Source organism: Myotis daubentonii, chromosome 1, assembly GCF_963259705.1.
Source record: "Myotis daubentonii chromosome 1, mMyoDau2.1, whole genome shotgun sequence".
NCBI classification, from domain to species: Eukaryota; Metazoa; Chordata; class Mammalia; order Chiroptera; family Vespertilionidae; genus Myotis; species Myotis daubentonii.
Window position 1 is genome coordinate 147,409,272 of NC_081840.1, and position 24,467 is coordinate 147,433,738.

General features: G+C 42.4%; 2 protein-coding genes across 2 annotated transcripts in view; both read right to left on the bottom strand.

The window, feature by feature from the left end:
• Positions 1-24,467, bottom strand: part of LOC132214567 (bifunctional 3'-phosphoadenosine 5'-phosphosulfate synthase 1) — a 121,704-nt gene that overhangs the window by 41,299 nt on the left and 55,938 nt on the right. The window contains exons 9-10 of the mRNA XM_059661930.1: positions 16,794-16,929; positions 5,070-5,338 (exon numbers count right to left, since the gene is read on the bottom strand). Coding sequence (XP_059517913.1) covers positions 5,070-5,338; positions 16,794-16,929 — 405 coding nt within the window. The remainder of the gene's footprint in view (positions 1-5,069; positions 5,339-16,793; positions 16,930-24,467) is intronic.
• LOC132214557 (bifunctional 3'-phosphoadenosine 5'-phosphosulfate synthase 1-like) lies at positions 20,546-22,779 on the bottom strand. The gene is made up of 3 exons (XM_059661925.1): positions 22,642-22,779; positions 20,855-21,060; positions 20,546-20,738 (listed from the first exon to the last, which is right to left on the bottom strand). The coding sequence occupies exons 1-3, from the start codon at positions 22,745-22,747 to the stop codon at positions 20,715-20,717; spliced, it is 336 nt and encodes a 111-aa protein (XP_059517908.1). The 5' UTR covers positions 22,748-22,779; the 3' UTR covers positions 20,546-20,714.

Sequence of the window (24,467 nt, forward strand, 5' to 3'; positions counted from 1 at the left end):
TGTTCAATGTGTGACACATTAACAGGCACTCAAAAAGGAGTTAATTTCATTTTCCTTTTATTTATTATTGATCTTCATATTTTTTATGTGCTATCAAACACCAAAGAGCATTCCAAATCAGAGGATATATGCTCTGATATGAAGTTTGTTAGGGAAGAGGTCATTCCAGGCTCTCTGTCCAAACCAAAATTCTAGGACTTCACACTGACTGACAGGCAGCCCCCTTGGTGTGGGGACAGAATCCTAGGGATATTGAGAACTTGCAGCAAAGGTACTTTACGAGTGTTTTTAAGGCAGCTGATGCTAATTACCATGTATTATCACAAGCTACGCAATGTGCTAACTGATATACATTATCCCATTCATTCATTCCTCACAACACAAAAACAGTTAGATATTTGGAATATCTAACTGAAGTAGATATCATAAGAGTACAAAAAGCAAGAATGCAGGCACACTTTGTTTTATTGCACTTTACTATGCTTTGCAGATATTATGGGTTGTTGTGGTTGTGTGTGTGTGTGCATGAATTGAAAGTCTATGGTAACCCTATGTTGAGCAAGTCTATCAGCACCATTTTCCAACAAGATCAGATAATGGTTAGCATTTTTAGCAATAAAGTATTTTTTAATTTAGTTATGTACACTGGGGTTTTTTTAAGACATAATGCTATTGTACATTTAATAAACTACAGTATAGTGCAAACATAACTTTTCTGTGTAGTGGAAGACAAAAATATTCATGTGACTCTCTATTGTGATATTAAATTGCAGTAGTCTCACAATTATCTCTGAGGTATGCCTGTATAGATTATATAAAGAATATCATAACCCACAGCTCTAGGCTATAATAATCAAAAAATAAGTGAAAGCCACTATACCCCTCTAATGAATATCAATAGTGCCATCCTAAGTCACTATTTTGGAACATCTGTAGGTTTTAAGAATTTATTTCCAGACTGTTTTAAAAGAATATATGACCACGTAATTTTAAAATGCATTACTATTATATCCTATATAATAAAAGGCTAATATGCAAATCAACCGAACAGCAGAATAACTGGTCGCTATGATGTGCACTGACCACCAGGGGGCAGACGCTCAAGGCAGGAGCTGGTGGTCAGTGCGCTCCCACAGGGGGAGCACCACTCAGCTCACAACTGGCGAACACGACTACGGTGACGGGAGCCTCTCCTGCCTCCACGACAGCGCTAAGGATGTCCAACTGCAGGGAGCAGGCCTAAGCCATCAGTTGGACATCCCCTGAGGGCTCCCAGACTGCAAGGGGGTGCAGTCCAGGCTGATGGACCCTCCCCCGAGTGCACGAATTTGATGCACTGGGTCTCTAGTAGTAAGATAAAAAAAATAAAACATGCTGTGAGGTTAAATACATGGCTCTGTGGCCAGACAGTCTATAGACTATTATGTGACCTTGAACTACTTTTGAGTTTCAGTTTCCTTACCTTTAAATTGAGAACAGTAATAGTACCTTCCCTCAGTGCTGTTTTAAGGATTAAGTTAGCTAACACATGTAAAACACCTGAAATATGCCTGACAAATACAATAAGAGTGCAATAAAAGTGAACTTATTATCCTCTATTTCTCAATCACTGTATTGAACAACTCATTTACCATGCTCCAATTCCTCTTCAGGTTCAATGCAAACATTTTCGCAATTGCTTTAGAAATAGTAAACGTATTACAAAGTGCTTGGCCAAATAGTCTAGGCCAGTGGTTGGCAAACCGCGTCTCGAGAGCCACGTGCGGCTCTTTGGCCCCTTGAGTGTGGCTCTTCCACAAAATACCAGCTCTTTCACAAAATACCGGCTCTTTCACAAAATACCGACTTCTGCTCATTGGCCACGAAGTTTCAATCGCACTGTACGTGCGCTCCCCCACGTAGTATTTTGTGGAAGAGCCACACTCAAGGGGCCAAAGAGCCGCATGTGGCTCGCGAGACGCGGTTTGCCGACCACAGGCTAGGCTAAAGGGCAGAAATGGCTAAAGTGAGAAAGTACAGGTAAAGAAATACACTGCAGATGGAAGTATAAAATAGTGCCACCCACTCGAAAACTGACTGACAGCATGCACTGAAGCTGAACAAATATGAACCCACAACCCAGCAATGCTACTCCCAGGTACGCCAACAGAAATGGGCACTAAAGCTTTCATACCGGCGCTACTTTTAACAGCAAAAAACTGGAACTGACCAAAAGCCTATCACAGGGAACACTCCGCAGTTCTGAGAATGACTAACCTCCAACTAACTACACACAACGATAAGGGCAAGTTTCACAAACAAAATGTAAAGTGAAAGAAGCCAGACACGAGAGAGAATATAGAACTCTAGCTATAAAAGGTGTCAGAACAGGCGGGACTGGATGCTGGGATGCACCACCCACGCCCCCCTCGGGAAGGAAAGATCATCCCCAGCTGCTAGGAGCTCTGCCAGCGAACACCAGGCAGCTGTCCGCCCTCTTTAGAAGCTGCCTCTCACAGAGCAGCAGCCCAAAGGCCCGCCCCTTCCCGAGCAGCCAATCACGGGTGAACAAGGGATATAACCACCTATTTCTTATGCAACTTGGAACATCTCTGAAGGCCTTTCCAGAACTCCACATGGGATCAACTAGGCTTCCACTAAGGCTGAATCACATATCAGCTTTTCCCACTGCCCAACCCTGCTCTCTTTCTTTCCCTTCCCTTCCGTAATCACTGCCCCTACGTACTCTCCCTAATAAATGTCCTGAACCCTAATCTTGCTCTCAGAGTCTGTTTCCCAGAGTATCCAAACTACAACCGAGCAAACTGGATCCATGATGTGAGGGGTGGGGACAGTGATTACTACTGAGGAAGGGCAGGTAATGTAGAGGAGGGGGAAGGAAGAAGAACTTCTGGGGTGTTGTAGTAGTCTTTTTAAAAATATGGGTGTTGGTTGTATGAATGTGACCAAATGGGGGAAATTCATTGTATTGTAAATGTGACTTTTCTGATGTACTATAATTATACTTCAACATGAAATTAAAAGAAAAAACAAAAACTAGAAAATCATCAGAATGGGGCAGAACCTTAAAGAACATTCAGTCCCTCCTCTGTGCATTCTTTAAATAACCATTTACTGGGAACTCAGCACCGCCCAGAGATGGCTAACCCAAGATCGAAAACCAGCTGGTGGCAAACCAGGTCCACATCCGTGCCTGGTCTCCTGGACAACAGTCTTTTGCTTTTTCCAGACCATGTTCTCACAGGCAACACTGGGAGTCGAATCTGAGGCCTCCTGCAACCAGCTTGCCAACTAGGCAGTTTTGCCTTGCAAGGAGGAAGACTCTCAGGTGAGCCAAAATGCAAGCACCCAAAGGTACCTGTAGGTATCTCCACCTTTGAGTCTTCCTGTAGAAACATACCCTGCTCTGAAATCAGAAGACATGAAAATCTTCCTCATGTAGATAAAACAGCATGCTTGACCCTCAAGAAAGGATTCCTTACAGCTGGCTGCATTTATTATTTACCTATCCCCCACTCCCACCTTCTAAAAAGCAGTTTTTAGTTCATTTAATTAATAAAATGTCCTCTCTCTTCTCCTTTTAGAGAATAAGAAACACAAAGAGGAAAAATATTCCCTGAATTAGGGAAGATAAATTCCTTCACTCTCCTACCTGGCTCTTACCGAGGTTATTTATCATATACCCATTTCTGATGCTAAACTCACTTGGGTCATTGAAAACCATTCATCCTATAATTTTGGAGTACTTCAGACCAAATGATTCCCTTTAGATGATGACGATGATGGTGATAATGATGGTGATGATGGAGATAGGACCAAAGGAGAGATTGGGGAACTATTGTTACAAAATTGTTACTTTATTTCCAAAACAATTTTAGTTCTTCTTTGAGATGTAAAAACTAAAGGTCATGAGTGATCTCTAGGAAATGCAAAGGTCTACCACTACCCAATATTCATGAGCATTGTATAACAACAAAGAGGGAAGAACGTGAGAGTTTTTACCTGCATTACTTCAGCTGAATCCAAGAGAAGAGCTAATCTTTCAGTGTATTGTGACAGTTGTTTTTTGTTTGCCTGTTTTTCTTGGAAAGAGGTAACAGAGCATACAACCCCACAACTAAGCTCTAATAAAATTTTTTTGGGCTTGAGCCCATAAAATAGCTAAACATTCTTGGATTTTCTTTTAAGCTTTTTTTTCTTTCTTTTATTTTTCTTTTTTTGGAAGAAGACATCATAGGAGTATATACAACTAAATTATTTACTCAAAAGGGCTTGTCTCCCAGATAAATTTGACCAAGAGATGAAAATAATGCCATAATAAGGTGCCTTCCACTCTTTAGCTTGAACACTCAAAAAGAAGCTGGCTAGAAATTTCCCACTGTTATTTAAGTCATTCATTCATTCAAAAAATATTTTTTGAAAGCCTACTCTGCCTTCAAGCAAAAATCTATTTAAGTCCTCCTTATATAGAGATATAAAAATATCTCAAACTATCCCTTCTCACCCCTTAGTGGAATACTAGAACCCTCTCCCACCCAAATCAAGAAGCAACTTTATATCCTGACTGTCTTATGCTCCAGTCCTTCACAAAAGAACAGATGAAGAATGTCCCCTGAATGTTTTTAAAACATTCTTCCTACTGCAATACCTTTGGCCCTTCCAAAATTCAGAAGAAAAAATCAGAGCAAATCTGTTTCCTGGGAAGAGTGACTCAGGACTCAGTCAAAGGGATGAGATAGGTGCTATATGAGCTGTGCCTGTAACGTGGCCAGCAGTTAGTTACAAGAGGTGCCTGTGTCACACCTTTCCGAGCTCACCAAGCTCTCCATCTGCAGAGAACTTGTTCCACAACTGGGACCAAGGACTGCAACAAGAGCAAGAGGAGCATGCCCCTCCCCTGCCCGCTCTTCCCCACCCCTAGAGAGCATCCCTGACAGAGCAGGAGAGCACTCCGGGCACACTCAGTGTTTGCAACAGACACACAGATCAGACGGGTCTGTGGCCGACACTAGCTGTATTCATGAGAGAGGTTTGCACACTGCTGCGGGAAAATCTCAAAAGCAGTCTACCTCGGTTGGTCCAGCATACATCATGGGGGACGGGAAGATGGCCACCACCGTTGTTTCGGGATTCAGGACGCCTTCCTCCAGCACGGCAGCATGCTGCTTCATTCGCCACATCAAAGGAACATCATCATCCTTGGTCCAGCCACCCAGAGGGTGCAGGAGAAGAACAGGGCGCCGGTAGCCCCTCTCTAGAAGTTGTTTATGGGTGTCCTGCATTAATAGAGCATGTCCGTTGTGCACTGGGTTGCGTAATTGAAATGCAAAGACAGCATCTGAAAAGAGCATTTGCAGAGTTAAGAGGAGCATGTTTCTAACAGATGGCCTTGCAAAATAAACAATTCTTGAAGCTTGATGCTTAGGAATAAGCAAACATGCATTCTCAGAATCAAAAACTGGTAAAAAAAAAAAAAAAAAAACATGCATTGCTCTGACCATGCCAACATGACCTGCACTTCCACTGTATGTTTACTTTACAAATCTCACATGTTTGAGGACGTATCATAACAGTAATGGGTTTGTAACAATTACTTTCTGCATTCATGGGAAACTTGAGAACAACGATCATACTCTTGGGTCCTGACATCCTGGTTCAGCTGCTCACATGGATATAAATGCTTGGTCTTTGCCTTAATGACTCACCAGGCCAATCCCTCCATAGCAGCGGTCGCCAACCTTTCGGACCTCATGGCCCACCACTGGTTGGCAACCGCTGCTCCATGGGACCTAAGATACTTCTTTATTAAAAGAATACAGTAAGGTGGAGACATTTATAATTCAAAAAATTTACTTTCTTTCCAAATATGTACATTTATATTTATTACTTTGCTTGACTGGAACCCGATCTGGCTTTGTGATGCCAGGTTGGGATTTTGGATTACAGCTGAGCAACACCAATATCCCTTACAAGGGGCATTGCTATTACCCAAACAATAGGAACTACCAGATTCATTAGACTGATTAGTTCTGTATCTTGGGCTTAGAACCCTGGCTTTTATCCCTACATGGGGCTTCCTATTAGGAGATCTTTCTTAGAAAACATGGTTCTTTGGGGTCACAGAGCAATCTCACAGAAGAGAATGACAACCCCGTTAGAGGAGCTCTGCATTATAGTGCCTTCACAACACCTGGTACAGCGCCATGTTCATCCAAGCCTGACTGGGAGAGAGGCACGTCCTCCCCTCCCCTGATAATTTTAAGCTAAACAGTACAACGTCAACATCTTCTCCAATCTGTTCTCAATTCTAACCCATTTCTATCCCATGACAAAGTCCCAGGAGGGAAATTGTGGCACCTATTTAACTAGGGTTTTTTGGGCACAACCTCTGATGTTCTAAGATTTACAGCATTATGCTTTGAAGTTCCTGAAGTTACCTTTTATACAAGAACAAGGCTGGTTTTCCAAGAAATAACTGATACTCCATAAAGTACAAAGAACAAGAAAGTCTTGACACAAATATATGAGCATTTAAAACTATTCTGTTTTTAGGAGATAGGAGGAGGGGTAGAGACCTGAAAGTTTTTCTATCCTTCTGAATTCACTTCCATTTTTGTTTTCTTTATAATATAAAAAGATTCCAAAACATTCCTTTGACCACCAGGTAGACTTCTGGAACTCCCTCTCTCAAGACTAAGAAGCAATTTTACTTTGGGACCCTACTGTACTCCAATTCTTCAAAAAAGGAGAGATGAAGGATGACATTCTCCTGACATTAACATGAATATGAATATTCCTCCATTTGGGTGACTACTGCTTGAACAACCTCCCATACTGATTCTGGCCTAAATCTCATCACTTACTCAGCTCAGCTCTCTTCCTCTCCTCCCTTCACTTTATGATGCCCATTGCCCATTCTTTATAAACTGCCTTGAGTCACAACAGAGACACTTACTAAGCACTAATGAATCCTACTCAAGGTTGCTGTGAGTTGCTGCACTGATGGGAACGTTTGGGGTGGGGGAGAGGTGGGGCGGTCCCATGGGGAGGAAAGGAGACTCTGGCCCAGCACGAGCCTGCAGCACCAGGACCAAGGAGACACCTGCATGGTTCAGGCCAACAGGCTGGGGCCTCAAAGACAGCCCATTTGATTGGGGCACTGCTTACACACCGGGAGGTACAGCAAATAAGTAAATACGTTGAGGATAATGGGAGCCAAGTTTCATACCATAGGAGAAGGAAGGTATAAACACAGAAAGGAGAAAGGCTAGAACAGACTATGTGGAATTGGGTTATAAAGGAAAGTAGGGTGACTTCACGGTTTTCAGCTATTTAGATAGGCAGATACAGGAAAGATATAAATGTGTGTGAGTTTATGTGTATATGTGCAAATGCATATTTCTTAGTTCTGTCAACTAAAAGGTCCTACAAGCAACAACTCTGCAGTGAGCTGACAATGAGCAAAACTGAAGCCCAAATTTTGCATTCTCTTTAGAATAGTTTTTACCATTGCCCACTTAAACAAATCAGGGCTCTTGGGCAAAATGACTGATTCTGGGGCTAAGGCAAGGAAAGTGCAGTAAGTCCTCAACGTCATCCAATGACATATCATGAAACTGATTTTACCACAGGCTAACTGATTTTAAGGAGAGTTAAGTTCCTAGGACAGCTCATCATTATAATGAAACTAGAGGCTCAGTGCATGAAATTCATGCACAGGTAGGGTCCCTAGGCCTGGCCAGTGATCAGGGCCCATAGGGGCCTCCCTTCCCTGGCTGCCAGCTGCTGGCCAGGGCCTTCCTTCATTCCATGCCACCACCTGGTGGTCAGTGCACATCATAGCAAGCAATCAAACTCCCAGTCGAACTCCTGAGGGAACACTTTGAATAACTTCAGTGTCATCTATCTATATACAGTGGGGCCTTGACTTACGAGTGTTCCAACTAACGAGTTTTTCGAGATACGAGCCGTCTCTCGGCCGATTTTTTGCTTTGAGTTGCGAGCTAAAATTCAGGTTATGAGCCAGCTTCAGATACCCCACCACTAGTTGGCACAGCAAACGTCACAGTGAACGCCACTACATCAGCCCAGCATCACGTGTCTCACTCGTTCACTTTAAGATTTGACATACGAGTAATTTGAGTTATGAGCTCCGTCACTGAACGAATTAAACTCGTATGTCAAGGCCCCACTGTATATATTCGAAGGCCTGCTGCTCAACATGAGCTGAAATATCCTTTGTGTCATGAAGAAAGTGCTCAAAGAATGACAGGGACACGTCAAAAGGACAAAGCAACCAGTCTGACAAACCCAGAAGAAGCTAAACATCAAAGTAAGTAATAGTAATGGATCGTACCCAACTGAGTAAAACAGGAATCTGTGAGTCCCTAAGAATAAAATAAATGAATAACCAATGGGGGAGAAGTGGAAATTCTACTTTATGGTAGAAAGTCAACTAATAAATGTAAAAGGAATGAAGGGATTAGAAATTCACCATCTGACAGTATTTGTATTGTGCTAAAACTAGCAGGTAAAAGTTTGATGACAAGAGAATATTTATGGTCTAAAATCACTCCCCAAAATACTTGTTAGTAAGTATAAAATAATTTGCTAACTTTACAGCAGAAAAAAAACTGGCAAACACAATCTTAAGTGATAAAAGCTAACTTAAAAAAAGGTTAAACTCATCTGTAACAGAACGAATCAAAACTGCGAGCCACCCAATATGATGCACGAACTCTATTCCCAGCGAGTGTTTCCGAGGTGAGGGAGTGTTAGCTCAGTGCTGGATACGCAGCCTGTGTCCTCTTTAATCACGAACAGGAGACTATCTTTGAACATGACCCTTGGTTAATGCATCTCGGGTGTATGACGACTACATTCCTAGACTTCAATCAGGTCAAATCTGATTTTGTAAAATCACCATTTAGCAGGGTTATTTATATGGCAGGATGTGCAAAAGGAAACATAAAAAATAAATTCTGTCTCACATACACATATTTCACAGATTCTAATAATTTATCTACCTAGGCTTTCTTTCCAAAAAGAATTAATCTAGCCCACACTGGACATTTAACAGATAAAGTTAAGATGGATGACATATTAAAAGTTCACATTAGAAACATATAAAGGATTTTGCTGCCAAAATTTCTTCCAGGTAGAATTCTTTCCTTACTATCAGTTGCACTCAGAAATCCAATGACCACATTTGATCTGTCTGTCCATTTTTTTCTTGCCAACAGAACCAGGTCTTTCTTAAATTTCAGGTCTTTTCAATTCCTCATCACTATTTATCAATGAATTACACAAATGGCTTTAACCATCTGTAGTTCCAGGCTGTATTTTCACCCCTACCTTTTGGTCTCTCCTCTAAAAAACTTCTGTGAATGAACACTGTAATCAGAGCATCTGATCCATTAGGAGCTACACTCCCAGGGTTCTGTCCCAACGAACATAACCCAGTATGCATACTATTAAATTTTCTTTCATCAATTTTTCATCAAAAATAAAAGAATAATGGGCCATATGAACCTGGGGCCACTAATACAACTTTCATTATGTCTCACATTTTAATTCCCATTTTCTAAAAAACAGTGATTTCCCTGATTGTCACACCATAATCAGTATAAAAATTTGCCTTCTCACTTATAATTCCTTATGGCTTAGTTGCAGACTGCTTTACCTAACACCATGTTTGAAAATAGGTGATGATCTACAAGATGACTGAAATTTAATGTTAACACTTACGATTTCCATTTCTTTCTAGCCCTCTGTACCCCTGTTCCTGGAAAAGGACCAGGTATTCCATAATCTTGACTTACAGAAAGTACAATGCAAAGCTGCTGAGACCATGAATAAAAGCAAACTTTTTCCTTAAAGAGCCAGAGTGAATATTTTAGGCTTTGTAGGCTATGGGGTTTCTGCAGCAACTATTCAGCCTGCTATAGTGGTGCAAAAAAAGCCACAGACAACGCATAAACAAATGAATGTGACAGTTTTCCAATAAAACTTTACTTAAAAAAACAGCAGTGGGCCAAACTTGGCCTGCAGGCTATACTTTGCTAAATGAAATGTGGCTGATAGAAGTACAATCAGTATTCCAACCCAGCCAGCTGATGTGAGCCAAACTGTGGACGCAGAAAAGCAGAGATTGATGTGTGTGAGGAACACAGGGTCATCCATCCTGTCACAGATGGATATAAAAGCTGACACAGACAATCATGTAGAATAGCAAATGCCAGGTCAGGAAGGACACAATGTGACCAAAGGGGGTTGTGAGTTAACCAGTAGTGTCTTACAGAAACTAGTCCAATGGCACTGTGCAGGACTGATGGGCAGGGCAGAGAGTAAGTGGGTAGAGTGAAGAGACAGCAAAATGAGAAGATGACTATTGCTGTGGAACATGTTCCCCCAATTCCACATAAAGTAAGACTTCCACCAACTCTTCTATTCTCTCCACCCACTCAATCTATTCCTCCCCCAGGACCCGGACAGGCTCCTCTGGCAGAGCACAACCTACACACTGGTGAACGGGATCGCACTGTGACAACGGCGAAGACAGGCAATGCCCTGTCCCCCGCCCTCTCCCCATCCTGCTCCCAGCAGCCTGAGGCCCCTGAGCAAGGCTCTGTGTTAGCGACTAGAAAATCTGCATCTGCTGACCAGAACCCGCCCCTACACCCCAGAACATCTCTCTACTACCTCTTAGTGCCCCATGTATACCTCGGGTTGGATTCCTCCCAGCCTGTTGTGCATCGCTGGTCCTCCTCCTCACCCTCTGGGAGCACAGCCCCATCACTCATCTCAGAGACTTAGATCCCTTATCCCTTGCTCGCCCTCACCCTCCACAGGCGATGAAGCACGTGTGCCCTGGGTCTCATCAGTAGCTCTCCTTCCCTCACTACCAATGCAACAGCACCCCTTCACCACCTCTTCACAAGGCGTGTGCACGACCTGGCCTCCCTCCTGAATCCGGCCTCCACACCCTGCGACAGCAGGCAGGGCAGGGGGAGACAATCTGTGGCAAGATGAAAATGCCACCTTAGAGACGCTGTCCTGAGGCAGCAGTGAAAGTGGCCCTGCCTCCAGGAGCGTACAATCTGGTCAGAGGAGGAGCAGCTGACATTCACCAACCAGAAAATAAACCCATGTGCAGAAGAATAATACACTCCCTTCAACAGCAACAGGCATCATTAGATCTTTGTTTTCAGAGGATCAGTCTGGTGACTGTGTAAAGGAAGAAAGGATGGAAGAAAAGAACAGGACTGGATTCATACATTCAACCAATTCCTTCCTGCTCCGTTACGTGGTATGAAGCTCCTGCCAAATCCAAAGGACACGTTCCAGTTTTAAATGCTCCTGGCCTCTCCACTGCTTCTGACATTAAAAAAAAAAAAAAAGAGCAACAACAAAAAACCACTTTCCTAGTTGTTCTCCTTACCCATGCATTTTCACACAGCTCTCATCAGATATGCATGGCATTTTAAATTCTGCTTGGCCACTTTGGTGTAATCACCTGTTTCTGACATCTTGTAGGACCTCTCAGAGCAGCAGGGCTCACTGCTGCATCTGATGAACTTCTTTCCCTACACACTCTTCAAGAAACTCGCCCTTCACCTGGACCCAATTACTCTGCGCACAGATGGCTTCTGTTAGTTGCATCTCTGCGTCCTGACCTTCCAATTCAGCAGTTTAGAGATATTACTGAAACCATTTCAAGATATATTGCTCATTACTGCCCCGCATCCCCTCGTTTCTTCCACCTTCACTATTACTATCACATCACAAGCCAGATGCAGGTCTAGCCCCCCAAACCCATTCCTTTGGCTCTATTTCATCTCTACATAGAGGAGCAGCAGGTAGTACAGATGTCCCCTCTTCCTCAGCTTAAACACCATCTAGCCCAGAAGTCAGCACATCACGGAAACAAGCACAATCCGACCATTTCCTTCTAGCAGTGGAAAGAGAAGGAAGTGGAGAAGGTACTTCTGAGCAAGTGTTGATGTGTGGCAGGGAGAGCAAACGGGGGCCGCGAGCATTGCCTGATGGTGGGAAGAGGGTGAGCACTGACTCCCTGGAGAGTGACGGCGCACGGGTCGCCTCGTCAAACATTATGGCATCAGACCCTGGGACACCGTGCAAAGAACCTGGGTCGGACTCCAGCTCTGCAATTTCTCAGCTGAGTGCCTGCCCATGGACAACTTCAGTGCTCCAGGCGGGACTGTTCTGAGCAACAGATAAGGTGATGAGCAAGAAGTGCTTCTAGCTCATTACCCTTCCCCCCAATTCCTCAGAACAGTGCTTCCCCAGCCAGAGCCCTGGTATGCATCCCAACCACTAAGCCCAGAATTACAACATCTTCCTGTTCCCCGCTTTCAACTTCTGTGCGAAATTGTCCTACCAACAGCTGTAATTAATAAGTTCCCTCTCCCAGTCCTACTAAAGCTTTAATATCTACCACATTATCTACCCCAAAGCTATCAAAACAGGCACTTCTGCTTCCCCTGAATCAATAAAGTAGCTAAACAAGAGTATTGATGATAATTGTCAAGTTGTTAGAGAGGGGTGTGTGTGTGTGTGTGTGTGTGTGTGTGTGTGTGAGCACATGATATTTAATGTGTGTTTTTGTGGAAATTTTTTAAGAGAATTTGAAAGAAGGCTTTGATCTCACTGTCTCTCTCTGGACTGTCATAAATTACTAGTATTTCTTTTACTTAAACTGCTTCTGAGGGGGGGGGAAATCAGTAAGACATAGGCCACTTGAGTAAATATAAACATATTAATTAGAATTCTTCACAAACAGGTACTCTTACATCCAAAAGTATGCAGCCATAAAATGTTTTTCATTCTTAAGACTAGAAATATTTTCAAATTAAAATTAAAACCAATGTGGAATATAAAGCTTTTTGCCAACTGGGCTCTGTGCTGCTTCCCATCAATTCTCTGTCCTGTGCTTGCATATGCATTTTGTGTGCATGCCTCTGTGTGTGTGTGTGTGTGTGTGTGTGTGTGTGTACATACGTGTGCATGTGTGCGCACACCTCCAAGATGAGAAACTTTAGCAGGCAACCAGAAGATGGAGGGAGACAAACTTTGCAGGAGCTCTTGCACCATTAGCATCCTGCCTCAGCACTGTGATTCCAGCTGTGCCTACATCCCCTACAACTAGCTTCTGGCCACAGCCCCTCCTCACAGCTACAGCTCCTCTTACCAAGCTCAGAAACAGTTTCCTTCCCGTGCCCTCTCAGGAGTGGTAACACTACCCTAAACTGTGTTCCCTGGGTGCAAAAACATTCCTGTGAGTTCCCTTAACTCTGACCATCCTTCTTTAAACACTCACTTTGTTAAATTATGTTCAGAGCCTCCTCTGAGTGTGCTCTGCCTTGACTGAGTCTCTCCTCACCCCACCTCAGGCCACACTCTCTCCAGCTCACTGCCATTCAAGGTCAAGAAAGCCTAGTGCCCTCATAGACAGACCACCTGCTCAGCCTCAGCTCTCACTCATCATTCCCAACATGGCCTAAGATATCCATCTAGTGTCTCCACCCATTCATGTAAAATAGACTTTGTAGTTCAACAGCTCTAAGCTTTCTTAGATTTATTTAGCCCTGGGCTACCACATACTAGCCTAAAGGAAATTATGTCAACTTCATCCTTTGCAACCTGGCAGGACACCAGTGTTCTGTGTGTAATAAATACTAACTGGCTCTTACTTGGCTTAAGTGAAAGTCATTCTTTCTTTCCAAGATAGAGATCAAGCACCAGTGGTTCAAAGAACCTGCCATCTGGAATCATGTCACTTTGCAACCACTGTGTGGGTGTTAAAGACCTCTCAACCCTTCCAGCTACAGGATGGTCTGAACAGCAAAACCGGTCATGTCGATGTGCACAAGACGACAGCCCACAAGGGACAAGGGATGATCAAAGTTCTTCTAACACTAGGCAAGGAAAAAGAGAGAGGTAAGAAAAAATCCCTAGGTAAGAGAAAAAATAAATATTCCTTGTTTTCTCTCCCTTGAACTACCTTTCATCCCCATCAGCAGATGACTTATTACTGGTTTCCTAACAGTGAACAAGAACTACAAAGGGATCGCCTCAGCCTGTTGCTTATTTGCCTTAGTCCTAAAATGGAAAAGTAAACAAACCAACACTCCACGATCTTTGTCTGTCGAATATAAGTCTAATAACTGGCCCTTAGCTACTCTAAACAAAGTTGCAATCACTCATTATGCAATAAATTCTCTAACTAATTTAAAATGGTTGGCTCACTAAAGAGTGTAAAACAGATGTCATATTAAGTCTCTAATTATGAATGATAATTCCTTGATAAGACTCCTCAACCATGCCAACAATTAATTTACTAACATGAATTTTAAATATGAATTCAAGTTTTGGCAAAAAATTAAAGTAAATGAGGTTGTCTCAGCAAGTCCTCCATTAACATGTCCCCATTCACCAGAAAAAAAGAGAGAAAAATAGGCACATTAAAAAAAAAAAAAAAAAACCTATCAGATGCTTCTGGTTACAAATAAAATAAGACCCAATTAGAAGTGCCCGAAATAATTCAAACATGCATTAGGTCTTTGAGTAAGAAATCCAGAGATAGAGGAGTCCAGGGTTGGATCACAAACTCAAACAGTGTAAGATTCTCACAGATCCTCGGCAGTGCACAATGACTGCCGGAGCTCCGGACAGTGCACCTTCACACGGCAGCAACCTAAGCACCTCCTGCTTGGAAGAGAAGGACGGAGAAGATGACCTCAGTTGTAAGCCAGTTTCTTGTCAGGAATTGAAAACCTTACCTCTCAGTGGGCAGAATGAACTCAAACACTGACCCTTAATCACATACTGACAAGAGAGTGAGGTGCCATCACTGACTTATAAAGATATTCCCTGTGACTGGGCCCAAAAAATGTTAGCAAACAAACAAGATAAATAAGCTGTTGTACAGGCAAGCAGCAAGTGTAGCTTTCAGAGACATTCCTGCACACGTTGTTTAAGCCAAATAATTACTTCAAATTCAAGAGGGGGAAAAAATCAAGTTTGGAAGGGCTTGGGGTGAGCAATCCTACACTCGATACCCTACAGTGTGATGAAGGAGGCAGGCTGGGTGGAAACTGTGGGACTCTGAAGAGGTGTTTTGTGGCCTCCGGTTCCTGATCTTATTTTCAAATATTAGCAAAGTACAGTAAAGCTTAAAAATAAACAGTCATTCTTTTTCTAACCTTTACACAAATATAGATAACACTAGTTTCACTCACATAACAGCAATTATGACCTTAACCGCTTACTATGTGCCAGGCATTGTTCACAGTGCCTTAAACATCTTATCTCATTTCACTTTTAAAATAAAATCCTATGCATTAGTATCATCATTGTCCTTACTTTTACCACTGAGGGAACTGAGCCTCAGAATGAATGCAATTTTCCCACAACCACATAACTACTAGGTGGTGAAGCAGGGACACTGTACCACAAGACTCCAAATGACTTGCTGGGATCCAGGAGTCATAGAGGCTGAACACAACTAGATGAAATGGGTTGTTCTTGACCTGATTCCTACAGTCCCTTGGGAGAGAACAAATATAGTTTGGTGGCCAGCTATTTCCTTAAAAAGCAACCCATGTTCACCTGACTTTTCTCAGCCATCTCTGCCTAATTTCTACACAGAAAATATATACATATATATTTTTAAAACCACAAAACAGCACTAACGCTCAGGGCTTAAACATTTCTGTGGAGTGAGAATTAATTAGTAACATGATTATAAGATGCTTCAAAATTCTTCAGATCTTAAAAAAGCCTCCCAACTCCAATGAATGCTTTTGCCTCACATGGCACCGTGGACTGTGAGTGTAGGGAGAGAAAGAGTATGGGCACACCAGTGTAAACACACCATTTACCTACACTCTATGTAAAAGACCTATGAACAGCAGGTATCTGATATAAAAAAGCCTCTCCTGGAGTTTTATAATATATAATCTATAGCCACTCTGCTCTTACTGCTCCACTTCATCCTAATCCAGAAATTTAAAATCATTACTAACCTACTCTTCAACAACTTTCTGCTATTTGTTTAATATCTCTCTCTTTTTCCACTGTAAGCTCCTGTCATTTATTTATGGATCTCAGTACTTGGTGATAAACAACAAACATTTGTTGACTGAATAACAAACATGATAAAAGTTCTGTTTTCCTATTACTTTTTGCAGTGACACATTCCACTCATATAAGACATTCTGAGATATAAAGCACATTGATATGAATGAGCTTTTCAAAAAATTTCTCTTCAAAGTTCTGTTCGCTTTAATGGGAGAGTTTCAAATAAACAATTAAAAGATCAATTTGTTATTAGCATTCATCTTCCATGTAGCATACAAAATAATGTTAGATCCAATGATATTTTTTCCTTACATATTCCAACTGCTACACTTACCTTTACTCATCATTCTGTGTTACATCTATATATATAAAAGCCTAAGTGACCGAATGACCTGAATGACCGGTCACAATGATGCGCACTGACCACCAAGGAGCAGATGCTTAACACAGGAGCTGACCCCTTGTGGTCAGTGCACTCCCACAGCCAACCTCCCGTGGCCCTCCCCCCACCAACCAACCTCCCACAGCCCCATCGGCCCCGATCGCCGGCCAGGCCGAAGGACCCCACCTGTGCACAAATTCATGCACCAGGCCTCTAGTTATTAAATGTTGGGGGGAAAATATTCTAAACTTTTCCCATCCAGCAAAAACCCCCAAATAGCCCCATATTAGGTATTAAGGTCATGTCGTACCAGCATTCATATCTTTAAACTTCTGCTTTAGTTCAGTAGGAGTAAGACGATACTGATCAAGACCATCATTCCAATAAATTCGGTCCAAGACTTGAAGATCTCCTCCAATCAGCCAATCTCCTTGTTCCATCACCATCTAGCGGGAAGAAACAGAAAATAATTGTTTTAAATCAAAACAAGAGAAAAATAAGGATATTTCTCTCATACAAGCTAACTATGGTTATAAACTTTTACTTTCATCTCAAGGTCAATGGTAAATCCATTTAGCTTAACACTGGATTGGGATTGAAATGCTACAGAATTAGAGTATCCTATCTAATAAAATCCTAATATGCAAATTGTACTACCAGGAGTTCAACTGCTCGCTATGACGTGTGCTGACCACCAGGGGGCGGCGTGGAACATGATGGGCTTTGAAGCAGCGCTGGCAGCGGGTGGCAGTGGAGGGGCTGCAGCCCCTATGGGCCCCAACGAGAGCAGGACCATGGTGGGATGGTGGAGCAGGTAAGCAGGTGGCTCCATGCGAAGGTCGGTGCAAACGGGAGCCAAGGCCACTGCCTGGCTCCTAAGTGCTGAGGAAGCCAGGCAGGGGGCCTGGCCCCAATCGATCGCCCCGTAGGCAGGATGGTGGAGCAGGTGAGGGGGCAATGCCAGACCATGGAAGGGTGCCAGGCAGGGCTGCGAGGCTGTGAGGCTGTGAGGCTGTGAGGCTGGGGGTGTGAGCTGGGGGCTCGATCCCAGCAGGCCACCCCAAGGGACCCAACCCGTGCATGAATTCATGCACTGGGCCTCTAGTATTCTATAATTTCTCAAAGGACTTATGAAACAACTATCCCATTTAAAAACAAAGGGCAAACAAAGCCAACATGAATAATTATGACTTTTAAGTAATAAAAATATTCTTTTCATTGTTGTTGTATGTTGATTAAAAAAATTTGTAACTCTGGATAACCCCTATTTTGTGCTCTCCAATCCTAAACTTTTGAGCAATTAAAGTAATGATGACAGAGTTGGGCACCAAGTCATGCCTTCCACTCTCCACACGACCTCAAATTTCTTACCTTCTCTTGTCCTCTGTCCCTGCATCTGGAAAAGGAGATGCTGTTTCCTAGGACGGGTCCCCTCTCCCAGAGCAGCTCAAGCTGGCCCTTCTCCCACGACTGTGGTTTATGTGCTAACGATGTACCTGAACTACTGTAGTCGCTTCCTACCTGGTCTTCCTCACCAGAAGGCCCATCCCCTTCCATCAGACCACTCATTCAATAAACATTTACTGAGTAACTGGTGTGTGGCAGGGCTTCTACCAGGCATTGGGAAATACAGCAGAAAAGAGACAGAGAGAGAGAGAGAGAGAGAGAGAGAGAGAGAGAGAGAGAGCGAGAGAGAGAGAATATTGATCTTCCTACAATGGAGCTTATGTCACAGTAGGGAAGACAGAAGAGAGACCAGAGAAATATCAGCTGGTACTGAATGTTACAGAGAAAATAAAAAGGGCAATGGAACCCAGTGCCCTGGGCTACAGTGAGTAACTGCGAAAAAGGAGGCAGTGAAGGCTTCTCTGAGGAGAGTGACATTTAACTTGAGATGAAAAGGAAACAGCCATGAAGGGAAAGCATTTTAGGCAGAGGGATAGCAAGTACAAAGGCCTGGAGCAGCAACAGGCTTTATCTCTGGGGAACAGAAAGAACGTTAATGTGGCTGGAAGGTCAGGAAAGGTGAAACCAAGGACAGGAGCAGAGGTAAGAGAAATCAGGAGGACATGTGAGGCCACAGGCACTTGGGTTTTATTCTAACTGTAAGGAGCAGTTTACTGACGACTTTTAAAGGATTTGCGTTTTGAGAAGACGCACTCTGGCTGCTTGAGGAGGATAGGAGGTAGTGGGTATGAGAGGAAGCAGGACTCCAGCCAGGTGACGATCACCAGTCTGGCCTAGAAACTGGATAACTCGGGCGGTACCGGTGGGAGTGGAGCTGGGACGGGACATCCCGCACAAGACTGCCAGGCCGAGTTCCTCACAGCACTACCTGGTGATCCTTTCAGGCCCAAACCTGCCTGCGACCTCTTCGTTTGTAGGAAGCGTGCAGAGTAGTAGAAAGAACACAGAAGACCCAGGACCGACCTAACCCTGACTCGGGACTGCTGCCTCTGCAGCTCTGGGCAAGCGGAGCCCACCCCAAGGTTCTTCAGGATAAAGAACAACACTGTCTACCTCCGAGGGTCACGGAAAGGACCAACAAACAGGAATATGGTTTGAGAAGCATAACCACATGTAAATTGTTATTCTGACTGATCAAAGTCTTAACAGTTCAGGGTAGAATGGTAAGCCCTCTATCTCCCCAAGGTCCTCTCTCCCACTGACACCAGCTAGTTCTCAAACACTGAATCTCTGCTCCACCAGCCTGGAGGGCCAAGGTTCTCGCAGTCCCCTCCTATCCAAACCCTACTAGGGCCTGAAGGCTGCAGACCAGGTGCCAACTAATACCAAGAAGTCTTACAGATCACTCTTAAAAAGTGGTACAAAATATAAACAGTACTCAGATTTGTTGAGTGATTAAAAAATAAATGTCGCTCTACTTAGTTTGGCTCAGTGGATACAGCATCGGACTGAAGGGTCCCAGGTTGCATTCTGGTCATGGACACAAACCTCAGTTGCAGACTCAATCCCGGCCCTTATCAGGGCCCTTGCAGGAGGCAACCAATCGATGTGTCTCCGTCTGTCTCTCCCCTCCCTACCACTTTTTCTAAAAATCAAAATATCCTCAGGTGAGGATTAACAAATAAATAAATAAATAAATATCTCTTCATCAAATTCATATGAAAAGTACCCTCTAGTGCCCTAGCTGGTTTGGCTCAGTGGATAGAGTGAGAGCCTGCAGACTGAAGGGTCCCTGGTTCGATTCTGGTCAAGGGCACATTCCTGGGTTGTGGGCTCCATCACCAGTAGGGGGCGTGCAGGAGGCAACTGATCAATGGTTCTCTCTCATCATTGATGTTTCTATCTCTCTCTCCCTCTCCCTTCCTCTCTGAAATCAATAAAAATATTTTAAAAATAAAAAATGAGATATTAAAAAAAAAGTACCCTCTAGTGATACAGGCTACATAGTATGTGAAGCTCTCATACCAATAACCACTATCTGCTATGATTATGGAAGATGGCTTTGACACCCAAAGTGATCTAGATTAAAATCAGACCCTCATCCCACCTATTACCTGCATAATTTTGGTCGAATCATTTATCCCCTATAAGTCTCACTTTGTCCATATGTCCAAAGGATATGCCACCATCCTACAGGTTTGCTATGTGACTCAAAGAATTTACATGAGCATGTTTTGTAAGCCATGTTACTTGTTACTATTAACTATAAAATTTATTTTTGAAAGAATAACTAACACCATCACTAGTTCAACCTTATTTTCTAAGAAAATATATCCCATTTTTAAAAGTTACCACTTTTTGTCCTTCATGAGACAATGAGATTTAGCACATTTCCAATATCTAAACAGATGCTACAGAAATTTTCTAGATAAAGTTATTACAATTTCACTTAGTTTTTTCTAATGCTCAAAGTGTACTTTAAAACACCTAACTAGTAACAGAGGTTTTACTTCAATGATAATATTTCACATATAAAGTAAACAAGGCACTTTGGGGAGACTAATATTTCACTGCTTCCATTCCGGAAACACAATGTTCAATTAAAAACCCAGACAAGACAAAACCATCCTGACCTCCCGTCCTACCTGTAAGTACATGATTAATGTCTGTTCCACCACCAAAAGTTAGGAGGCCCGAGCGTACAGCCTGTGCTTGCATGTCCAGCACCAGCATCTAGCTCGGTGCCTCATGTATAGTAGATGCTTAAATAGTTACTGAACAAATATTTATCTGGACCAAGTGACAAGACCATATGCTCATCACACTAATCTAAGATCCAGTCTCGCTTCTGCAAAACATTAACAATTTCAATGGAATCACAAATATACCGGTAATGCCCACATTTTCAGCACAAACATTATTTGTAATAAATCAAGATAAAATGCAGCAAAGTTTGCACAGGACCTTGATGTAGGGGTGGTTCTTGCATGTCGTTCCCCACTGTCGGGCACAACGCTCCTCCTTCCTGTGCTCAAAAAACTCTGGATTGCGAAGAATGGCCACACGGCGGCCCTCATACATCAGAGCAAATGCCGTACAGCCATCCAGCCTCTCTTTATCTTCATGAGTCGCTGACAGAACTATAGGCACTGACAAGTTAATGACACCCCCTGCAGGGCACAAAGGAACACACAGCTTGGATTACTCAACAGGCCTCACGCGTCCACATCTCACTTCGGTGGACACTAATAATGTTGAACTGATGCCTGGCACAGAAAATCAGGAGACAGAATAAGCAACAGAGGCTAAAAAACCAGCAAAAATTAAGAAAATCAACAGTGTGTGTAGCAATACTCACAACAATTCATGAAATTGTCTTTTGGGGGAAAACTATGGGATAGAATCACAGAAGTAAAAGAAACTGTTTAACAAGTAAAACTCAGCTGGTTACGTTTAACATCACCAATAATATACTGAACACCTCCAGTATATGAATAAGATAAAGCACCATGGTTCAGGGCCTTTTTAAAAAGAAAGTTAATCCGTGCTGACTACCTTTTGAGTGGCAAGTTGGTTAAGAACACTTGAGTATTACATGGGTATCCTTGAGACAGGAAGACAAAAACACCCAAAAAGGTTTTTGTTACTTGGTTTTTAGTCAGAATTGAACCCATGTCGGCTATCACTGGCCAAGACACAAAGGCAGTGGGTAATCAGTGCTCCTTTCAAAATGTGTCCCACTGAGACCAAAGGCACATTCTCAGTTCCCAACCTTTCAAGCTCTAAACGGTTTTTTTCCTACTCATCATGCACAGATTAGAAAAATAAAATGCACTCTCAGATTCCTATGTGGATCTTATTTACACACCAAATAGAAACCATACTTTTCTGGGAAATCATGGCATGACTTCTTTGATAACTGCTTGGCTGTTTTAAAATTACCACCACCAGGTACAGTCCAAATTGTTGCACCAAACCCAAGACTAAATCAATACTCAAGACACAGTCCATAAAGATTTTACTATTAGTTCCAAGGAAGAAAATCGAAGAGCAATATTTAATCCTTACGTGCCTGTGATAACATTTCTCTGGAAGAATGATCAGAAATTACATTTTTCTAATATCTATTTCACTCCTCAGTTAAAAGAAGTCATAATACAGAAGGATGTGGTAGCAATTGAGGAGGGTTCTGTAACATGGAACAACAGTATTTTCTTTGAGGTAGCAAATTAATCTTACCAACAGTATACAGAGTTTAAGGTAGCTGAATTATAATTACAATATACTGAACATCAATTTCTTTGGCAATTTTTTTTGAATTTTTTAAAGAATAGGAAGAACCATCCTTTCAATCACCTATTTCAGGACTCCTAAACTTGGACTCCCTGGCTGCTTACTAGAAGGCCTGGCTTAAGCACAGGCTTCCATATAGCACAACTGAGTGTGTGCACTTTTCAGGGACACGAAAATGATCAGGTGGCTATGGCACAGGGAAACTATTTGCTTTTGAAATTCTTTTCATCCCTAATCCTCAGGTTTTCCTTCTCCCCATGCAATAAATCACAATCGGGGAAACAAAAATGAAAAACAGATCTCACTATCCACTTAAATGTCTAGTTCTGATATAACTTAGTCTTAAAACACTACCTTCATTAAGGCGGTACCACTACTCCCTATAAACAGTGATGAATCCCTACACCTGTGCAATATCTCTTCCACATTCAATATACTATAGAAGGCAAATGTCTTACCATCCAGAAGACAATCAAAATGAAGACACTGCAGGTACTCCCTCTCTCGCATAAAGCCATTCAGTGGGGTGGCCCAACCTTCTGCCAAAACCTGCACCCACTGCATGTCCACCTAGTTAATGAGAAAGGAAAATTTTCTATGATGTACTTGTGAACAAAAGCAGTAATGGCCTTTAGGAATTTAATTTTGAAAGTGATGGAAACAAACATCTCAAGAATGATTACTGATTATACAAGTCTAATCATTAAGGGCACTAGAAAAATACGCGTTTTTCCGAGTAAGTTTGAATAACATCAGACTTGCAAGCATTTCCAATAAGGAAAGCACCTCCTAAAGTGGCTCTCAAATATTAATATGTATACTGGGAGGCTTGTTAATATGAAGAAAGCTCCACCCGCCTCCCCGATTCAGTCAGTTTGCTGTAGGGCCCTCGAATTTGTATTTTTAACAGTTTCCAAGAAAATGTTGACAATGATGTCTAAAAACTATACTCTAACAACCACTGTCCTAAACTAAAACTTCAGATAAAAATAGTCCTTTCCCAGTAACAGAGCACCCTTCATTTTACAAAGATTTCTAGTATAGCCCATTAGAATGTTAAAGAAATGATCATCTTGCCCTAACTGGTTTGGCTCAGTGGCTAGAGCGTCAGCCTGCAGACTAAAAGGTCCCAGGTTCGATTCCGGTCAAGGGCATGTACCTTGGTTGCAGGCACATCCCCAGTGGGGGGTGTCCAGGACGCAGCTGATCAATGTTTCTCTCTCATTGATGTTTCTGACTCTCTACCCCTCTCCCTTCCTCTCTGTAAAAAAATAAAATAATTTTTTTAAAAAAAGAAAGAAATGATCATCTTTGTATCATTAAAGTAAGCTGGGTATGCTCATTTTTAACTGGTGCTGTATATATGTAACAGTGGTTCTCAAATGAGAAAAGATGAAGCACCTGGCCAAGTAAAATGTTGCTTACTATTTATTTCCAAAGTAGGTTGGCCAATGTGTCCCACTGAAAAATCAAATTCCTCTTCTTCAATTCAAAGAAAAAATTATATTCATGCACCAAATTAATTTCAAGTTTTCATCTTATTAGTTTTCCCTGCACCTTTGACCAAGGACACCCTTTGTCTATAGTAGAATCCAGTTCTAGAAGGTATCTATTAGGCACTAAATGTGCCCCCCTGAAAATCATGTCAAAGCCCTAACCCCCCTCCATGTGAGTAGACATGGAGATAGGGCCTATGAGGTAGTGACAATGGCCAAATAAGGTTATAAGGGTGGGTCTTAATCCAATAGGTTAGCAGCCCTAATAAGAAGAGGAAACCAGAGTTCCCTCTCTCATGCCTCTTACACACCCCACACTGGGGATCGGGAATGTGCCCGGATGGGGAATCAGACCCTGACCTCCTGGTTTATAGGTCGACACTCAACAACTGAGCCACGCTGGCAGGGCCACATTACCACTCTTAAATTAACCTCCAGTTCTTGCCATTCTTGTTTCATAGCCATTTATCTGATTACTAGTCAAGTACTATTTGAATAAGGTTTTCTATGAATAAATCTTTTTTCATGTGAATTTACTCGGAATAAGAAACATCTTTTTCATATGGAAAGTTAAAAAACCACAGCAGAAAGACATTAATCCTTGCTCTATGCAGATGTTATGCTAGCTGTTGTTGGGACATAAATAGACAAAAAAGGTACAATCCATGACCTTAAAGGACTTAAGGTAGAAACAGATGTATACAAAGACAGGAAGAAGGAAGTAGAGGGAAGGAATCTGTCATAGGCTGAATATGCAGTTGTATAGTACTCAATAACCATGTTTTATC